The 21,824-nt window shown below is 38.7% G+C and overlaps 1 protein-coding gene and 1 non-coding gene across 2 annotated transcripts; both read left to right on the top strand.

Moving 5' to 3' along the window:
- Positions 1–9,496: 9,496 nt before the first annotated feature.
- On the top strand, positions 9,497–10,234 carry LOC110931332. Its single transcript, XM_022174729.1, has one exon. It carries the CDS (start codon positions 9,497–9,499, stop codon positions 10,232–10,234), a length of 738 nt encoding a protein of 245 aa, XP_022030421.1.
- A 7,837-nt stretch (positions 10,235–18,071) lies between these two features.
- Positions 18,072–18,178, top strand: LOC118490881. Its single transcript, XR_004890106.1, has one exon. It is a non-coding gene; the product is annotated as a small nucleolar RNA R71 (small nucleolar RNA).
- Positions 18,179–21,824: the final 3,646 nt, after the last annotated feature.

The following is a 21,824-nucleotide window of genomic DNA, read 5'->3' as shown; positions in this document are numbered from 1 at the left end:
GTTTGGCACCCTCACCCCGTGCCTGTAGAGGACGGAGGTGAACTAATGACCCAGTCTGGCCCAGTACTAGATAGGAGTACGTGGGAAGGGCAGTCGTGTATTTCAGGAGCCGTCATTGTTCGGAATTGAGATATTAACAATATTACTTGCATTGGTTATTGAACTGTTTTACATACAACGGGTAACAAACGTTTTCTAAAACTGTGAACTCGCCAGCTTTGTCTGATACGTGTGTTACATGCTCGCAGGTCCTTAGGTACTGGGAACACAGGAACTTGCTGGCTGGAGGGCGAGAGTGGTCATGGTTACATTAATGAACTTAGTTATCAGACATTTATTTATTGAGGTTGTTTGGATAGTATTTACAGTATGATACATTAACGCTTCCGCTGAACTTATGGTTTTTGAACAACTTATGTTTGGGATTTCAGTATTATTAAATGATGAAACTTTATTTCAAACTGGTGATTCAATGTAATTGGTGGCTCATTGCTAGTCGTCACACGCCTAACAGGGACACTCCCTAGGTGGTAATTTGGGGGTGTGACAAGTTCAATCAATTCTGAATCATCAAGAAATTGAAGTTACAATTCTCGATGATGTCGGACGACCCAAGTCAATGAAGTTGGGTCCCTGATGTGCTTAAAAAACAACATATAAATTATATCAAATATGGCGTAAAATCAACCCTTTTTAAGTACTAATGTTGGACAAAGCCCGTTTCTTTGTTCCTTTTTAATTAATAGGGTCAAAAGAGCTTAAAGGCACAAAAGGAGCAAAATAACAGCAAAACCAACACAAAATACAATAAATAAGGATTGACGCAACTCGCCAAGCTCCCGACCACATCCAAACCAAAGAAATAGCAAGATCAGAAGCTCTGGCACGGGGCCGTTGTCACACCCTGACCGCGTAAAACAACAAACCGCGGTGGAAACGTCAGGGAGTGTCGTAACAGAATCATTGTTTCACAACACATGGAGCTTAAAGTTTGGTTTTATTGAATTAAGTTTATTACATTGTCTCGAAATTAAAAGCAAAACATGAACATATTGTCCTTTATTGTTTTTAAGTCACTAAGGCCTCGTCCATTCCTATGTGAGCATGCATCATAATCATCATCAAACATCATCATACAACAGCACCTGAAACATATGTGAAAATAAGTCAGCATAAAAATGCCGGCGAGTACATAGGTTTTGTGAGTGTGTCAGATTCATGGCTTTGAGTCCATATTGCAATACCTCGTCCAACTACGAGAGTTGTCGAGTGTATACCTTGAAATCAAAAGTGTCTAATATTGCAGTCTTTTTTATCAACTTTACAAGTTGATATATGTGTAAACCAAAACCATTGTAGCCATGAATCTTGGCTGAAAACATTTGTCTTTGTAAACCAAGTAGTAAATCGTAGTTGAAAGTAAAATTTTATGGTTTATATCTTTTAGTAAACCTTGTAGTGTAACATCGTTTTGAAAACATTCGTCCAAGTGATCTCGATAACGCAACGACATGTAATCTGTTAAAAGCACTTTTATATAGGAAGTACCAGCGGCGTATCCACCATGCTTTTATCACATTACACCCGCCCCGTTACCTAATTACTTACCATAAACCAATTGTTTATTTCGTTCAAGTCGTTCACATAGTTCAAATAGTTCCAATCGTTCAAATAGTTCAAATCGTTCACATAGTTCAAATAGTTCCAATCGTTCAAATAGTTCAAATTGTTCACATAGTTCAAATAGTTCCAATTGTTCAAATAGTTCACATAGTTCAAATAGTTCAACTCGTTCTAGTCGTTCAAATCGTTGGTGTTTTAATTGTGAAAACTAACTTTTGGTCATCTCGTTGAACACATTCAAACCTTTGTGACTCGTCCATCGTTCAATCGTATTAACAAACCACCAAAGGGTTAGTTAATATTCATCAGGTTCTGTCGTTATCCACATTACCCCCATAACCATGGTGATAGTCCGATAACGGGATTTGTCAGATCCTATGGTACCATAACATTTCTACTGGTCGGCATGATCATAGTTAATGAATGTCATTCGATTGTCTTTCGACCAATGCCCTAACAAGTTCGTTCACATTATTGAAATCGTTGTGTTTAATATAAACTATAGTATTTGTTTTGAAAACTCGAAATCGTTTAGTACATATGAATCACCCTAAAACAATTGAAAGCAGTAAAATAGGGGAACTATGTACTCACTTGAGATTGCAAGGTATCCTCGATTTAAGTGAACTAATAAAGCTTGACAATCAAGGAATCAAGTGGCACCTAGTATCGGATCACTATGTTAATAAATCGACACCTAAATCGGGAGATCGGGTAGAATGAGGTCTCATAAACCAAATGAGTATTGGAACTCATGTGATATGGTTTAACGAAGCCTACATTCTAAATTGAAACCTATCCTAAGTGCTTACGACCCGTTAAGGTAATCTACGCTACTTTAACGCGTCATTTGCGCAAAAGCGCAAACGAATAGCCTACCTAGTCCTGTGAGAAGTATTATATGCACTAACATGTTTAAATATGTTGCGTAATCAGTTTAGGTGTCAAAATTTAAGTTACATAGGCTTAAATTCAAATTATGCATGAAAAGGGCATTTTGGTCATTTTCCTAAGGCATATAAACTACCTATCATAACAACTAATTAACTAAGTGACCATAAGGTATTACCTCGGAAGGTTATTCCCTATACAACTATGGTCACAAATATGTTTGGTCGAATCCTAATGATCGACCAAATGGGTCGGGTTCAAAAGTCTAAGCGGTTGTTAAGACCGCTTGACTTACGACCCTACATAAGCACTAGACTAAAAGTGACGAGTTAAACATGTTAAAACATGTTTAACTAAGTTAGAAAACTGATTTGATATCAAAACAAAGTGTTTTGATACCCGAAAATAGTTTCGTCGCAAAATGCACATAATCGTGCATTTTGATCGAAACTTTGACTCGTCACTTCGACTAATCAACTTGGTAATCAGTAGGCATAGTCACAAGGGACTATAATCATCGTGATTACGCTCACGTTGCAAAGTTCAAACGAACTTTGTCTTGACCAAATCATGGTCAAAGTAGAAAGTCAAAACTGTTTGACTTTCTTGCTTAAATACATAAACAAGAGATAAAAGAACACTTACAAGTATTTAAGGCTGAAAAAGAAGACTAAGAAAACTCAAGTAGGATGCCTTCAACAATAGTGAGAGCTTCCAATCAGAGAGATGGAGTGAAAGAAAATTGAATGCGCAAAGAATGGAGCAAAAGAAGTGGGTATTTATAGGAAATCAAGCTCCATTTGATCATTGCCAAGTGTTTTTGCTTGGATCAAAGCATGATCTTGGCCCTACAAATGTTACACACTGATTAGGAGGCTTGATGAGCACACAAACCAGCTCATGATATGCTAAAACAATGGTTAAAAACAAAGGTAGCAGGCTGTTTTGAACAATTCACTGAATCTGCCAGATGCATCTGTCGCACCCCGCGAAGACAGAGGTACAAGGTTACGCGCCCCGCGAAAGCCTGCTGTACAGAACTTTCAGTTTTGGCAGAAACAGTCCCTGCATGCTTAAAACTTGGTTTTTGATGCATTTAACCCCTGTTAACCCCATTTCAAGGCTCTACAGGGATGTTAAAGCATAGGGAACGTGAAATATGATTGAAAACATCACGGATGTCGGTTCGTTTGGTCATACAGTCGCGTTATTTGGTTAATTACGACGAAACTCGAACGGACGCGAAAACGATCCAAATTAAGCGACAAAGGGTATTTTTGCATTCCTATCACTAAATAAAATATTTTAATGGTTAAAAAAAATTTTGGATGTCCGGATATGTTCAGAACGTAAGACTTACGCACTTTTGACGCTTTTAGTCCCTGTTGATCAAATAAGCGTATTTTTCGCATACCGAACCCTTCAAAGCTTATTTCTAAGATATGTAAAGGAGATTTAGGGTATGTTTAGCTTATGATCTTATTTCGGAGTGTATGTTGCTATACTAATCATCAGACTTTTGCAGTTTGATGTAAATAGTCCCTGTGATCGAATAAACTTGTTTTTGCCATACCAAACCCTTCAAAACTTATTTCTAAGTGATATAAAGGTTATTTAAGGTATGCTAAGCTTATGTCACTATTCCGGAGTGTTTGTCGCATTAAACTGATTACGTTTACGAAACAGTTTGTGTATAACTTTCCAAAAAGTGACTAAGAGCTTGAAATCAAACAAGAATTGATATGCGCAAATGTCACATGTATTTGTACAAATCCCAAGAATGAAACACAACGTTTCATTGGGTTCATATTAGTACGGTGGTTGTAGTGGCACAAATTTCACAGTCGTGCTCCCCTAGCACGGGTTATGCCCAGTAGGAATTCGCTGCAGTAGAAAAAGACTACAACAAAAGTCAAATTCAAAGCTCAACACGGGGCCGTGCTAAAGCAACACGAGGCGTGGTTAACTCTAGGATTTCCAAAATCTAAAAAAGTACAACAAGTACATTGGCCACGGGCTGTGCCATTAATACACGTGGGCGTGTTAGTACGAGGTCTGACACTGCAGTTAATGTAGAATAGAGAGATTGATGGCCACGGGGCCGTTCCAGGCGGGCACGGGCTTTGGTGGACGTTCTGTTTCCAGCTATAAATAGGGGTGCTTGGTTTCATTCTAGTCCATTCCTTGGCAAACCACTTCTCTCTCACTTGCCACCACTCCACCACCACTACAACACCATCATCCACCACCATCATCCATTTTCCATCTTTTAGAGTGTGTGTAGTAGTCTCGGGATCCAAGATTGATAGTAAGAGTGTTTGTAAAACAAAGGCCATGCTTAGCTAAACTCTTACATCACTTGGTGAAGACATGTCTTATATGTATTTTCTTTTATGATTTCTAATCTTTGGTAACTTTTTAATTGGGTATGTATTAATGACTTTAATAACTAATTTTTTTATATTGAAGGCAAATTTATGTAATCATTCTTCATATGTCGTTGATTCACATATTCATGTCTTTACGATCTATATAAAGCATGTTAATTGCCTGTAAGGGGGTTAGAAGGGTGCTTGGGTAAATTTTATGTCTCGTCCAGTGTATAGATCCTGCAAGAACCTGATTCAAGCTTAGTAACACCTCACGAGTCGGAGCGGGCATTACCCACCACGGGAGATGTGCAAAACGCTTGAATCCCTTATCTTTAAACTACTATTAAAATTTTAAACCAACCCCGCGAGGACTGTATCCCTGCTGACTCAAACCAACGGGTTGAGGGTGATCGCTGCCTATAAGGGGGCCCACAACTTTTTGCATTAATAACTTACTTTATTATCTTTCAATAATCTGACCTAGTGGGATTGTATCCTTGCTGACTCAAACCACTAAGTTGAGGGTAACGTCGCCTTCACAAGAGGGGCCTACTACTATAACTAAGATAATCTCTTAAGATGCCCAAAATGCGGAAATCATCAAAAGGGTACATGAAAGATAAGTCGGAACCAAGTGATTCTTTCTTGTCTATCTGTTTTTACTTTTATTTTACATTCTATTTTTAGTTTATCTTTTTATAGTTTTAAAAATCTTTTCTCAAAGTTTGGTTCGATTTGACGTTGACGATAAGTCGGTATTAAAAGCTCTTGTGTCCTTGGACGACCTCGGTATCTTGCCATCATTATACTACGTCCGCGATGGGTGCACTTGCCCTAACGTGTGTTTAGAGTGATAGTAGAATATCGTGTTTTATAAACTTAAAACTAGAATTGGCGAGTAAAAAGAGCTAAAAATATACTAAAAATATATACACACCCGCACACGTCAAGTTTTTGGCACATTTACCGGGGACACAAGGATTTTAAGAAAACTTAAATTAGCGGCCTAATCAAATTCTAACATTTTTTTCAAAACTGCACGCCCGTTCATAAAATTTTTTTCTGTTTACGGTAGGTTTAACACGGGGCCGTGCTGCTGGGACACGCCCCCGTGCTGCAAATTTTTCTGAAAAACTTTTCAAACTCCCAGATACAGAACTGCCCACGGGACCGTGCCAGTTTAGCACGGGGCCGTGGTCAATCTTCTATTAAATTTTTAATTTCTGTTTCTGATCCCGAGGCTCGCTATTCTTCTAGGTATCTTCAAATACAATGGATTACTACTCAGAAGACTACATCTATTATATCGAGGATGATTATGAGGAGCCTTATTGTACCATTTGCGGAGAATCCCATTCGGTACAACATTGCTACCTTTTTAAACCATCAACCTCATACACCAGACCAAGTTCTTCATACACTACTTGTGATGAACCAAGGCTTGAGCTCCCAAAGTCAAACTTTGACTAGGATGCCAATCCGTTTGAAACTTACGACACACCACCAACAATCACTTCCGAAGCCGAAAGACTCATACAAGGTCTCAAAAATCTAGAACTCTTACTTAAGAGATCTTGTGAAAAAGAAGAGGCTATTTGTACTAAAGAGGTAATAATCGAAGAGGTAAAAATCGAAAGACAAAATGAAAAACTCACGCATTAACCAACTCAAGAAGGAGGTAAGCCTAAACGTAACGATTCTAAACTAGATCAAACTTTTTTGGAAATTCACATTTTATAATGTTCTTTTGAAAATCATTGTTTGGTTTCTTCACATTCTAAGTTTTTAAAAGAGTTGAACACTTCTACTAAAATCGAAGAATTAGTAAGCGTCACGTTAACAGATGATCAAACTTCACTAATAAAAGATGAATATCATGAAATGAACATAAAACCGGTACCATGTTTTTTTCAAAACATCTTTGTTAGTAATGTGCTAATTAATAAAGATCTTTGCGTTAATATAATGCCAAACTATATTTTCGAAAAATTGAGTACTAGTGATTTTTCTCATCTTAAAATTCCTATTTTTCTCTCAAATCGCAAAACGATTAATACCATGGGAATGTCTTAAATTAAACAAGCCAAGAGGTAGTCCCAACCGACTTTGTCATCTTAGATGATGTTGTAACACCCCTAAATTATTAAACTATATATGTTTGTGTACATGTGTAAGTTATAAAGTTTTAATAAAACAATGAGAATATAAACTAGGAATAATAAACCTAGTTACAATATTAATAGAAAAGATGGGGAAATTAAAGTGTTTTAACCCTTTTTATAAAACTTGGAAATTTGAGGGGCCAAAGATGTAAATCTTGAAAGTCCTTTGTTAAAAATCCTGGATAAACATCAGGATATACATTTTGTGTATATCCTATTCGATCAAGAACCCCAGGAGCGACCCAAGTTCTCTCAAAACCATAATTTCCTCAATTCTACTTCAAACTCAAGAAAGAATTCAATCAGGAGTCACTTTTAAGCAAGAATCTCGATCACTAACATTAGGGGATCGAAAGGTATGCTTAATTTTGATATATGAAGATGTCTTGGTGATTCTTAATTTCTCATAACAACAATTAGTGATGAATTGATGGATGTTATGGTTAATTTAAGATGAATATAAGTCTCGGAACAAGTCTTAGGCAATAATTTGATCAATTCATGGCATAACCTATTTATTTTAATGGTTGTCATGTTGGTGTGAAATGGGTTTTGTAAAAATTGCTTGAATTCTTATGGTATTGATGTTAATAGATAGATATCATGCAAATTCAAGTGTTAATTTGGTGTTCCAGTCATATTAGTATACCAATGATACTTTGATATGGATAAACTAGTTAATCATGAACATGATAATGGTGTTATAATGATTATGCCCTTAAAATGTTCGATGAAATGTCTGAATGAATTGGATTACTTGAAAGATATGAAATAATCGCTAAATTGTTTAGCTAAAAGTATGATAGGTTGAATATTGAAACATGGGTTCTAAGTGATATATTTGAATCCAATTCTATAGGCGATTTGGGTGGATCATCAAGTGGACAAGGCGGATCGGATAACCGCTTAAAAGGAAAGCTTTGAAAAGGTAAGTGGCTATTCTCTTCGTAATATCTTGTTTAGCATTTTTATGTTGAGTACTTGAATGATCATCAATTCGTTATAAGGTTGGATAATACTAAAACGAAGGATTTCGTTTGTAGTATTCAACGCAATTAAGTAGAAAATTCGAAAATACAGAAATAATGCAAGTGGTGGATTCCACTTGAAAGTTTAAACGGGTCAAATGGACTCGAATACTACATGTTTGATTCAATAATGGCTATGCATTTCGCCAATGAAATCAAACGGGTCAAAATCACCGAAGTATTGAAACTTTGGTGAGTTAAAGTGATAAATATCGCTAAACAAGTTAAACTAGACAATTAAGACATATGTGCCTTGTTACCGATACTTGAGCTTTAGTAAAATAGGTCGTAACATGGAAGTATGTTGACATATAGTTTGGATAGGAGTTTCGAGCTTGTAATTACATGTTATGCATCATCTGTGCAAACGGGTCAAATAATTATGTAAGATTTTTATAATCCAAAGGTCTAAATGAAAGAAATTTGTCCAGGTAACGGTAGGATTTTGATTCTTTATTATAGAGTATCGAATTACGGTCACGTAGGAAGAAACGGGACCTAATTCGGATCAGTAATAGACAAGTTATGTCCATTTTCGTAAAGTATAAAATAGCTAGCTGGGAAAATGCAGAGCTGAAAACCAAACTTGCTGGGTGTTGGTAAATATGTATTTGCTTGTTTTTTTAAAGTTAAGTAAGTTGGGTTTGTAATAACATGTTTTAGGAAACGTTGGAAGTGTGGTTGTAAAAGTTTTGAAACTTATCCAAATGTCGTTAATTTGATGTTTTAATAGGAATGATACTTATAAATGTATTAATTATTACATAAACGATAAGCATCAGTATATGGTTCTTACAAGTTGGTAATCAGAGCCTTGGTCAAGACAAAGTGTGTTCGGTTCAAATCTTGATCAAGACATCCGGTAAGAGTTACTTATAAATGAGTTCGAATGTAAAGATTTAAATGATGTAAGTATACAAAAGTATATGGGAGGAGTGTACTATTATACTCGAACCCGAGAAATACACTAAGTAAGAAAGGTAAGGCAAGATATGTACTTGACCGAACCTAAAAAGAAATACACATTACTTGTGATTAAGTATGTGTAATACAAATTTCCATGTGACAAGGTGGAAATAAATTAAATAGTTATTGATTAACTATTGTGAATATTTCAGCCAAAGAAATGGCCGGTGAAACCGGAAAAGAATCAACATCTCATGTAACTGAAGAGATGAAAGCTACTATTACCGAGGAAGTCGGAAAAGCTTTAGAAGCTAGTCTACCGCAGTTCATCAATAGACTACAAACTACGCTTTTAGCAGTAATAGACGATAAGATGAATGAAAAGAAAGATACGGGTAAATCGAAAGCGTGTCCATATAATAAATTTATGGCATGCAAACCCCCGTTCTATCATGGTGAAGTTGATCCGATCGTTTGTCAATGATAGATTAGCGACATCGAAGGGGTATTTGAAATGACCCATTGTGATGAGACTGATTTCGTGGCATACGGTACCGGTCAGTTAAGAGGCCAAGCCAAGGGTTGGTGGGATAATCTGAAGAAGGAACAAGGGATTGAGGCCACGAGAACGATGACGTGGGAAGAATTCAAAACACCGTTCCTTAGACACCATAGTCCGAAAGCTGTAATTAATAGGATTAAAGAAGAGTTTATACAGCTAAGGCATAGTGGTGAGTCGATAGAGAAGATTACGGGAATCTTTCTCGATAAGCTCAGGTTTTGTGATGAGGTGGTTCAGACTGAAGAACCGAAAATATATTATTACTACAACATGCTAAGCGCGGAGTATCGGGAGTTTATGACTCCTTCAAAATACTGGCATCTTACAGAGATAGTGAATGTCGTACGTGAAAGGGAAATTGAGCTGAAAAAGCAGATTGAAAGGAGTGAGCGAAGGGTGTTTGATAAAAACCCAATCCCCGCAAAGAAACAAAAGCTGAATGAAGCTCCGAAGAAAGGAGTTGAAAAGGGGGGGATACCTCCATGCAAAATTTGTGGAAAGAATCACAAGGGCGAATGCTATTTTAAAAACAAACCATGTCCTACTTGCGGTAAAGTGGGACATGTGGTTGCGAATTGCCCAGGAAAGGTGTCGGTATGCTATAAATGTTATAAATCGGGACACAAAAAGTCTGAGTGCCCGGAGTTAGTTGGAACCAAAGACACCACTGATGTAAAGCCTGATGCCTAGAAAGCAAAGGCTAGATCTTTCCACATGACAGTTGCTGAGGCTAAAACCGAACCTGATGTCATTTCAGGTATATTTCTTGTAAATTCAATTCGAGCACAAATTTTATTTGATACGGGTGCAAATAGATCTTTTATATCACATCTATTTATCCAACACCCTACATTCACGTTAACAAAATTACCTATACCACTAGAAGTAGAAATAGGTGATAATAAAAGCTTTATTGTTTGTGATATGTGATGGAATTGCAAACTGAGCATTGACGATGAAGAGTATTTCGTTGACTTAATTCCCATGTCAATGGGAGAATTTCAAGTGGTAATCGGGATGGATTGGCTAGCTCGATATCACGCGAAATTAATATGCAACCGTAAAGAGATACAACTTATGTCTCCAAGTGGAAAACATGTTACTATTTGTGGGGAGAAAAGCTGCAGCCCCATAATCTGTTCTTTCATCAAAGCCTGCAAGCTGGTTCGACATGGATGTAAGGCATATATGGCCTACATACATGATTCGACTAAAGAGGCTCTAGAAATCAAAGACGTACCAGTGGTACGAGAATTCGAAGATGTTTTTCCGGAGGATCTACCGGGGTTACCACCAGAGCGTGAGGTGGAGTTTGGTATTGAATTAGTCCCGAGTGCGAAACCGGCAGCCAAGGCTCCATATCGATTAGCGCCGTCGGGATTACAAGAATTGCTGTCGCAATTACAAGACCTTTTAGATAAAGGATTTATTCGACCGAGTGTTTCTCCGTGGGGAGCGCCAATATTATTTGTAAAGAAGGAAGACGAAAGTATGAGGATGTGCATTGATTACCGGGAGTTGAATAAACTCACGGTAAAGAATCAATATCCGCTTCCTAGGATCGGCGACTTGTTCGATCAGTTACATGGCGCGAGTTGGTTTTCGAAGATCGACTTAAGATCGGGTTATCATTATTTGAAAGTAAAAGAAGAAGATGTACCCAAAACAACATTCCGAACGCGTTATGGACATTATGAGTTTTTAGTAATGTCTTTCGGATTTACTAATGCACCTGCGGCTTTCATGGATCTTATGAACCGCGTCTGCAAGCCAATGCTAGATAAGTCGGTGATTGTTTTCATCGACGACATTCTGGTGTATTCAAAAAGCGAAGTGGATCATGAATGTCATTTGCGTGAAGTACTTGAAACGCTTAGGCGTGAGAGACTTTTTAAAAAATTTTCAAAATGTGCCTTTTGGTTACCGGAGGTACAGTTTCTAGGACATGTTATTAGTGCCGATGGAGTGTCGGTAGATCCGTCCAAAATAGAAGCTGTGTCTAAATGGAAACCTCCAAAGAATCCATCAGAGATTAGGAGTTTTCAAGGTCTTGCGGGTTATTATCAGAGATTTATACAAGATTTCTCCAAAATTGCAACCCCATTAACTAAATTGACCCGTAAAGATGAGAAATTTGTATGGGATAGTGCACAAGAAGATGCCTTCCGTATCCTTAAAGAAAAATTGACCAGTGCCCCTGTACTAACGTTACCAGATGGGGCTGAAGATATGGTTATTTATTCAGACGCATCCCAGCTTGGTCTCGATGTGTACTTATGCAGCGAGGAAAAGTGATCGTGTATGCTTCAAGACAATTAAAGATTCATGAAAAGAACCCGACACATGATCTGGAATTGGCAGCGGTAGTCTTTGCCTTAAAAATATGGAGGCATTATTTATATGGTGTGAAATGCACTATTTTCACTGACCATAAAAGTCTCAAGTACTTCTTTGATCAAAAGGAGTTAAATATGAGACAACGACGTTGGTTAGAGATGGTGAAGGGTTATGACTGTGAAATTCATTATCATCCCGGAAAAACCAAGATAGTTGCAGATGCGATGAGTAGGAAAGAAGAATATTCACCTATTCGGGTACAGTCGATGCAGTTAATAGTGACCTCAGGATTACTTGAACAAATCAAGGAGGCGTAAACTAAAGCTATAGAAGAAGAAAATGTGAAGAAGGAAAGAATAGTGGGTCAGCTCAAAGACTTGCAAGATAATAGTAATGGATTGAAAACCTGTTTCGATCGAATCTGGGTTCCAAACACTTGCAATGTTAAAACTCTTCTTCTTGACGAAGCCCATAAGTCCCGCTATTCTATTCATCCGGGAGCTACCAAGATGTACAAAGACTTGAAACAAAATTATTAGTGGCCTGGAATGAAGCGAGACATCGCGAAGTATGTGGAAAAATGCTTAACTTGCTTACAAGTAAAAGCAGAACACCAGAAGCCTTACGGTAAACTTCGGCCGTTAGACATTCCGGTGTGGAAATGGGAACATATTATGATGGATCTGTTAACTAAACTACCAATAACATCGCGTGGATTTGATGCTATATGGGTAGTAGTTGACAGATTGACCAAGAGTGCTCATTTTATTCCAATTCGGGAAACATACACTTCTGAGAAGATGTCAGAAGTATACACCAATGAAATTATATCACACCATGGGGTACCGGTGTCTATTGTATCCGATAGAGATACGCGTTTTACTGCAAGCTTTTGGCGCGATTTTCAAGAGGAGATGGGTACTAAGTTGTTTATTAGTACTGCATATCATCCGCAGACCGATGGGCAGAGTGAAAGAACTATTCAAACACTTGAAGATATGCTACGAGCAAGCATTATCGATTTTGGAGGTAGCTGGGTGATGCGCGTGTGGTGTTATAGGTTTTTATGTATATTTTTGAGCCCTTTTTACACGTTAGTCATATTTTAAATTTATAAAACATGATATTTTACTAACACCAAACACACATATGGGCAAGTGCACCCATCGTGAGCGTAGTATAGTGTTGGTAAGATACCGAGGTCGTCCAAGGAAACAAGAGCTTTTAGTACCGGTTTATCCTCAACGTCTAATCAAATCAAAATTTTAGAAAAATGTTTTAAACTAGAAAATAAAAACTAAAAATGCTTAAAATAAAAATAAAAGTAAAAACAGATAGACAAGATGAATCACTTGGATTCGACTCGTGTTTAGTGTAACCTTTGATTATTTTCGCACTTTTGCACTTTTTCAGAGATTATCTTAGTTATTGTAGTAGGCCACTCTTTTGAAGGTGACGTTACCCTCAACCCAGTAGTTTGAGTCAGCAAGGATACAATCCTAAAGGGTTGGATTATTGAAAGATAATTAATTAAGTTATTAATGCGTAATGTGGTAGACCCCTCTTTTGAAGGTGACGTTACCCTCGGCTAAGTAGTCTGAGTCAGCAGGGATACAGTCCTAAATAGCCGGGTTAATGTTTTAATAGTAGCATACATATGAGGGGATCAAGGAGTTCAGACCCCCGCCATCCAATACCAGTGGGTATTGAAGGAGGTCCTACTAAAGTTGACCCAGGTCCTTACATGATCTATACACTGAACAAGGCAAGACTCTTACCAAACCATTCCCTTAACCCCCGACCAGGTAGCCAACATATCTCCATATAGACTGTGGAGATATGAATGGTGAAAATCTTTTATTTTATATAGACAGTAAAATAATGCCAATACACCACGGACAAATGATAAGGAAGACTCACCTTCAACACAAGAAACTAGTTATTAAAGTCATTAATACATTACCAAATAAAAAGTGTGAAAAGATTAAAAATACAAAGTATTACACTAGACACTTGTCTTCACCAAGTGATCTAAGAGACTTAGGCAAACATGGCCTTTGATTGTCAAGAACTTTTACGATCAATCTTGGATCCCGAGACTACTCACACACTCTATGATGGATGATGGTGGTGGATGTGGGTTGTGATGGTTGTGGTGGGTGGGTGAAGTGCGAGAGAGGTGGTTTGCCAAGGGATGGTTTGCAAATAAGCCAAGCACCCCTATTTATAGTCTGCACAGAAGCCCGGACACGGCCCCGTGTCCATTGGGACGGCCCCGTGTCCATCCGTCTTCTATTTCTTCATTAAACGTAGTTTGTCCGCATTAGTTGACCACGCCCCCATATCCGCTGGGCACAACCCCGTGTGCAGAAGCGTATCTGTACTATCAAGATTTTCCTAGATTCTGCAAATCTTAGAGTTGACCACGGCCCCGTGTCCGTTGGGCACGCCCCCGTGGTGGGTGATAGAATCTTCTACAACTTTGTCTTTTCTGTAGACACTTGGGCATGCCCCCGTGCTCATTGAGCACGGGGCATGTTCAGCCTTCTGTCTTCTTGTTTTTGCTTGGGAGGATGCTGTCGAGGGGTCGGGCATGCCACGTTTATTCCTTTTCTTGTATTTATGTTAGATTTAGCTGCCTTTTTGCTTTTTTTGTTCATTTGAGAATAGTTAATCCTGAAAATACAAAAGGAAGACAAAAACATACTTTTTCCAACATTAGTACTAAAAAAGGGTTAGTTTTATGCCACAATTGATGTAATTTATATGTTGCATTTTGCGCACATCAAATACCCCCACATTTGAATATTTGCTTGTCCTCAAGCAAAACTCTTTATAATGTGGCTTACACTCCCAAATGGAACGGGTAGAAGAGAAGGTTTTTGGGCTTGTCATAGAGTGTCGGGATTTCCAAGATTCTTTATTAAGTTTTATTTTTATTTATTTACAATCCTATTCGTCATGATTTATTTAAAACATTACATAAGATAAATTACTTATTAGGCATAACATACCTTTTTTTAAAATTCCATTTATATACAAGTTCACATACCTCACGGGGGATCACTCAACACTCGGCCGAAGATGTATTTTAGTGAAACACTCGAGAGCGGCATGGAACTTACTTCTACCATAAGCTTGCCAAGCAATCAATCCTCCTCCGTTTTAACTATACACCTTTGTAAACATCAAGAGGACTTTTGGGGGAAGGGTTAGGCTTGGGTTAAAGGTAGGTAGTTGGGTTAGTGGTTAGTAGAAAAGGGCGAAAGGCGTAAAAAGCGTTGGTTTTTGTAAGACTTTTTATATATATATTTTTTTGTATCTTTTTATTTTGATGAAGCATTTCTTCAAAAAAAGTTATTTTTGATAGACTTGTTTGTTTATTGGCTTCATCATCATTTTTTTTAATAAGGAAATCATAAGAAAAACCGAGCTTTGTTACTAAAATAAAGGGTTTAAAATAAAAAAGGGTTTTGGTGGGTAAAAGGGTGTTTGTTTTGGGTTAAGAAATAAAAAGGTTTAGGCTCAAAGGGGTTAGTTAACTAGGGGGATTTTGGGTAGGTGGTAAAAAAATAATGGTGTAGAAATAAAAAGGGGTATCGTCGTGGCAAGTTCTAGAGTCGTAAGAACCAAGCGGCCATTCACACAAGAAACGAAAAATGAGCATTTAGTTTAAAGATGTATATCTGTATACTCAATAAAGTCTCGAAACTCACTTTTTGTGGGAATGGGTTTTCATGTGATCAAGTATATATAATCAAATTTTAACTAGATTTGTCATGTTGTTTCATAATTTTCCTATGTGGGTTCTTTTTATCACGACGCTATCGGTTGTAAATTTGTAAAAATATAACCTTTTTTTAGAACTTGAAATTCCCAAATTAAACCTAGACAACTAAAAAAATGAAAAATTTTTAAAAAATTTGGGGTGTTTAGCGGTTCCAATAAATTTTTGTGTAAGGCTTGTAATTAGGACTTGCAAGATTCAAGGTTTTAGCATCCCCCCACACTTAAATTACACATTGTCCTCAATGTGTCCCAAAAATAAGTTTTTTAGGTTGATTGAATGTGTAAAAAGATGTGAAAAAGCAAAAATTTATGTTACTGGGCGTCTGGACACGACCCCGTGGTGTCCGGGCACGGCCCCGTGTTCAGATCGCCAGTGACAGAAAAAAAGAAAGAAACAGAAGGCTGGACACGGGGGCGTGTTCAGTGAGCACGCCCCATGTCCAGATACCTGAACCGGACATTTTTCTGCAGATGGTTGAGCACGGGGCGTGTTGGCTAAGCACGGCCTCGTGCTGAACTTGCTGTAATGAAGTAAAATTGTCGGGTGGCCCTATTTTTGTGCATGGGGTGTTGGTTTAAGTTTCCCTTGGTATCCTTCACCATCCCGAGTGTGTTTTATTCCTGCAAATTAAAACTAAACTAGAAAACATAAAAAAAATCTATACTAAACTAAGGATAGTTCCGTGGAATGCCTCCGTGGTGCCCCACGTTTATAGGGGTCCTTGGCTAGACCCAAAGCCTGGTCATATGTTACCCAAGTGGGATGCTTTGCATCCCATGTTGCACCGTTTGAGAGCATCATCCAAACTTGAGTCTTTGACCTTCATGTAATTGACCGGGTCGTCGTCTTCTACTCTCTTTCCAACTCCAAACTTCATTTCCTTGTCCCCAATCCTCAATTTTAGTGTTCCACCATTCATGTCTACCACTGCTTGGGCTGTAGCTAGGAATGGCCTCCCTAAGATGAGTGGTACTTCGGTATCTTCTTCCATATCTAGTATGACAAAGTCGGCCGGGAAGACAAATTCGCCGACTTTGACCAATAGATTTACATCGACACCTTGTGGATACTTGATGGACCTATGGGTGAGTTGTATGCTCATTTTTGTAGGGCTTGTTTTCCCTAGGCCGAGTCAGTTGAACATTGATGCGGGCATGAGGTTGATGCTAGGCACGAGGTCAGCTAGTGCATTGCGAATGGGGGATTCCCCAATCGAACAAGGAATTGTGAAGCTTCCAGGGTCAATCTTCTTTTGCGGGAGTTTATTGAGTCGCAAGGTGGAGCATTTTTCACCTAAATTAACTAATTGCAATGATTCAATTTTCCTTTTATGAGTGAGGAAGTCCCTCATAAATTTTGAATATTTAGGCATTTGAGTTAGGACTTCGGTAAATGGAATATTAACATGCAACTGTTTTAGCAAATTTTCGAACTTTGCGAATTGCTCATCAGTCTTTTGGCGAATTAACCGACCGTGGTATGGAACCGGACGATTCTTTGTGGGCCCTTGAATTAGTGAAGAAGCCTTCTCTTGTTGGGGCGTGGGTGGAGTTGTGGTTTGGCTAGATTGGCTTCTTTCAGTTGGAGGTAATGGAGCCTCCTCGGGCCCCACGGTACGGTTTCTCAACGTGATGAGATGTACTTGCGCCTTTGGGTTGGTTTCGTTATTACTTGGTAACGCGCCTTGTGGTCTTTTGGAGAAATTTTGAGCTAGTTGATTTAATTGTTTTTCAATGTTTTGAATACTAGCTTGTTGATTTTCTAAAAGTCGATTCCAATTGTTGAAATCGATCCGAGTTTCTCTTTTCGGTGTCGGAGATGAGGCGAGATACGGTATCTTCAAGCCTTTCTCGTCCCCCTTGTTGTTGAGAGAAATTTTGTGACTCGTTTCTTGGTTGTTGAAAGTTTGTTCGTTGGTTCTGTTGGTTACTACTATTGCCGGGTTCTCTTCAACCAAAGTTAGAGTGGTTATGCCATCCTTGGTTGTAGGTACCCGTAGGAGGACCTGACGGCCTAGGTCTATTATTAATGTAGTTTACCGATTATGTTTGATTATCTACTTCTTTCATACAACTCCAATTTTCATGTGGTCCACCACACCCCTCACAAGCAATAACCGAGGCCGTTTTTGCCATCTCTAGCTTTTTGATTTTTGAAGAGAGGGCCTCGATTTGAGCTTGTAAAGAAGTGCTTTCATCAATCTTATGGGCGTCCGAGGCAATAGATTTATTGCCTCGGGGAGTGTGCCACTGAAAATTGGTTTGAGCAATTTCTTCAATTTGATTATATATTTCATTTGGGTGAGGATTACCTAAAAGTCCCCCGGAGCTAGAGTCAAGTGTTTGTCTTGTGTGTGGCAACAACCCATTATAGAAAGTGGATACTTGTTACCATACCGCAAGACCGTGATGAGGACACTTTCTTAGTAGCTCCTTGAACCTCTCCCGAGTTTCATATAAGGATTCCCCATCCTCTTGTGAATATGTATTAATTTTAGTCATTAATTTAGCCGTTTTAGCAGGAGGGAAATACTTATATAGAAACTTTTGGGCCAGTTCATCCCAGGTGTTTATCGAGCCAACTGGGAGGGTATTAAGCCAAGCCTTAGCTCGGTCTTTTAGTAAAAATAGAAACATTCGAAGGCGGATGGCGTCGTTTGATGCTCCATTGATCCGAAAGGTATCACATATTTCTAAAAAAATTAGTAATATGTAGATTGGGATCCTCGTCCTCAAGCCCGTGGAAGGTTGCGGAGTTTTGAAGCATTTGTATCAAATGCGGCCGAAGTTCAAAGTTGTTGGCTTCGACATTCGGTGCATTGATAGCGGCGCCGAGATTACCTACGGTTGGCCGTAGGTAATCCATGAGGATACGTTGGTCCGCCATTGGAAGTGGTTCCCCTGAAAATTTCTCTTGGTTTTTAGCTTTAAGTCTTCTTCTTAGAAAGCGTTCGGGTTCGTCTAGGGGTTCTTTTATGTCCCTACTAGAACTGGAGCTCCTACACTACGTGGAAAGTTCAGATGTGGCGCCTGGGTTCCAAGTCCTGCAATAAAAACAAAAAAGAACGTTGGTCAGAAGCTACACCACGGCCCCGTGCTCAGATGAACATGGCTCGTGGTCAGAGATACAGTGATTGTTTTCCGGATCCATGTTACTGGGGAGTTCGACACGGCCCTGTGGTGCACCAACACGGCCCCGTGCTCAACTCTCTGTAACTCGGAAAATAAAAACTGCCAGTAACAATTCTAGGCACGGCCCGTGTCCGACCAGGCACGACCCGTGCTGAGCTCTGCATAAACTGAAAATCTAAGAAAAATCCTAAAAAAACAGAAAAATTAGAAAAAATGATTAGGCCGTTGATTCCTAACTTTCTTAAAATCCTTGTGTCCCCGGAAACGACGCCAAAAACTTGATGCGCGTGTGGTGTTATAGGTTTTATGTATATTTTTTAGCCCTTTTTACACGTTAGTCAAGTTTTAAATTTATAAAACATGATATTTTACTACCACCAAACACACATATGGGCAAGTGCACCCATCATGAGCGTAGTATAGTGTTGGTAAGATACCGAGGCCGTCCAAGGACACATGAGCTTTTAGTACCGGTTTATCCTCAACGTCTAATCAAATCAAAAGTTTAGAAAAAGGTTTCAAACTAGAAAATAAAAACTAAAAATGTTGAAAATAAAAATAAAAGTAAAAACAGATAGACAAGATGAATCACTTGGATCCGACTCGTGTTTAGTGTAACCTTTGATTATTTCCGCACTTTTGCACTTTTTAAGAGATTATCTTAGTTATTGTAGTAGGCTCCTCTTTTGAAGGTGACGTTACCCTCAACCCAGTAGTTTGAGTCAGCAGGGATACAATCCTAAAGGGTTGGATTATTGAAAGATAATTAATTAAGTTATTAATGTGTAATGTGGTAGGCCCCTCTTTTGAAGGTGACGTTACCCTCGGCTAAGTAGTCTGAGTCAGCAGGGATACAGTCCTAAATAGCCGGGTTAATGTTTTAATAGTAGCTTACATATGAGGGGATCAAGGAGTTCGAACCCCCGCCATCCAATACCAGTGGGTATTGAAGGAGGTCCTACTAAAGTTGACCCAGGTAGCCAACATATTTCCATATAGACCGTGGAGATATGAATTGTGAAAATCTTTTATTTTATATAGACAGTAAAATAATGCCAAGACACCACGGACAAATGATAAGGAAGACTCACCTTCAACATAAGAAACTAGTTATTAAAGTCAATAATACATAACCAAATAAAAAGTGCGAAAAGATTAAAAATAAAAAGTATTACACTAGACACTTGTCTTCACCAAGTGATGTAAGGGACTTAGGCAAACATCGCCTTTGATTGTCAAGAACTCTTACGATCAATCTTGGATCCCGAGACTACTCTCACACTCTATTATGGATGATGGATGATGGTGGTGGATGTGGGTTGTGATGGTGGTGGTGGGTGGGTGAAGTGTGAGAGAGGTGGTTTGCCAAGGGATGGTTTGCAAATGAGCCAAGCACCCCTATATATAGTCTGCACAGAAGCCCGGACAAGGCCCCGTGTGCATTGGGCACGGCCCCGTGTCCATCCGTCTTCTATTTCTTCATTAAATGCAGTTTGTCCGCATTAGTTGACCACGCCCCTGTGTCCGTTGGGCACGACCCCGTGTGCAGAAGCGTATCTGTACTATCAAGATTTCCCTAGATTCTGCGAATCTTAGAGTTGACCACGGCCCCGTGTCCGCTGGGCATGCCCCCGTGGTGGGTGATAGAAGCTTCTATAGCTTTGTCTTTTCTGCAGACACTTGGGCACGCCCTTGTGCTCATTGAGCACGGGGCGTGTTCAACTTTCTATCTTCTTGTTTTTGCTTGGGAATATGCTGTCGAGGGGTCGAGCATGCCACGTTTATTCCTTTTCTTGTATTTATGTTAGATTTAACTGCCTTTTTTGCTTCTTTTGTTCATTTGAGCACATTTAATCCTGAAAATACAAAAGGGAGACAAAAACATAGTTTTTCCAACATTAGTACTAAAAAGGGTTAGTTTTATGCCACAATTGATGTAATTTATATGTTGCATTTTCGCACATCACTGGGATATCTATCTACTACTAGCTGAATTTTCATATAACAACAACTACCATTCCAGTATTGGAATGGCCCCGTATGAGATGCTTTATGGTAGAAAGTGTCGAACCCCGGTATGTTGGGACGAAGTGGGTCCGCGAGAAATAGCTCACAAAGACATAGTCAGGATCACTAATGAAAATATTGAAGTGATCCGGGCTCAACTAAAAGCTGCTCAAGATCGACAAAAGTCCTACGCGGATAAAAGACAAAGACCAATCGAGTTCCAAGTTGGCGATATGGTTATGCTTTAAGTATCTCCATGGAAAGGGGTTATCCGATTTCGAAAACGGGGAAAACTGAGTCCGAGATTTATTGGGCCATTCAAAATCTTAGAGCGTGTGGGTAAGGTAGCTTACCGACTTGAATTGCCAGAAGAGTTGTGTAGTATACATAACACTTTCCATGTTTCTTATCTACGAAAGTGCTTAGCTGGTGAAACAGCTTATATAAGCTATGACGACATTGAAGTTAATGATAAGTTGAATTATGTCGTAAAGCCTATCAAAATTCTTCATCGAAAGGTCAAAAGCTTAAGGCATAAAGAGATTAATCAAGTTAAAGTCAAATGGGAACACCGGAAGGGATCGGACACCACTTGGGAGTCCGAAGAAGAAATGAGACGCTTATACCCTTCCTTATTCGGTACGTATTCCGATTTCGAGGACGAAATCCTTTTTAAGGGGGGTAGACTTGTAAGACCCCTTAATTATTAAACTATATATGTTTGTGTACATGTGTAAGTTATAAAATTTTAATAAAACAATGAGAATAGAAACTAGGAATAATAAACCTAGTTACAATATTAATAGAAAAGATGGGGAAATTAAAGTGTTTTAACCCTTTTTATAAAACTTGGAAATTTGAGGGGCCAAAGATGTAAATCTTGAAAGTCCTTTGTTAAAAATCCTGGATAAACATCAGGATATACATTTTGTGTATATCTTGTTCGATCAAGAAACCCAGGAGCGACCCAAGTTCTCTCAAAACCCTAATTTCCTCAATTCTACTTCAAACTCAA

This window comes from Helianthus annuus, chromosome 3, assembly GCF_002127325.2.
Source record: "Helianthus annuus cultivar XRQ/B chromosome 3, HanXRQr2.0-SUNRISE, whole genome shotgun sequence".
NCBI classification, from domain to species: domain Eukaryota; kingdom Viridiplantae; phylum Streptophyta; class Magnoliopsida; order Asterales; family Asteraceae; genus Helianthus; species Helianthus annuus.
Note: the sequence above shows the minus strand (reverse complement) of the source record. Positions and strands in the feature narration are given on the sequence as shown.

What these genes read in the sequence shown, in the direction of transcription:
- LOC110931332 (XM_022174729.1), top strand. Translation starts at nt 9,497, where the DNA reads ATGACCCATTGTGATGAGACTGATTTCGTGGCATACGGTACCGGTCAG.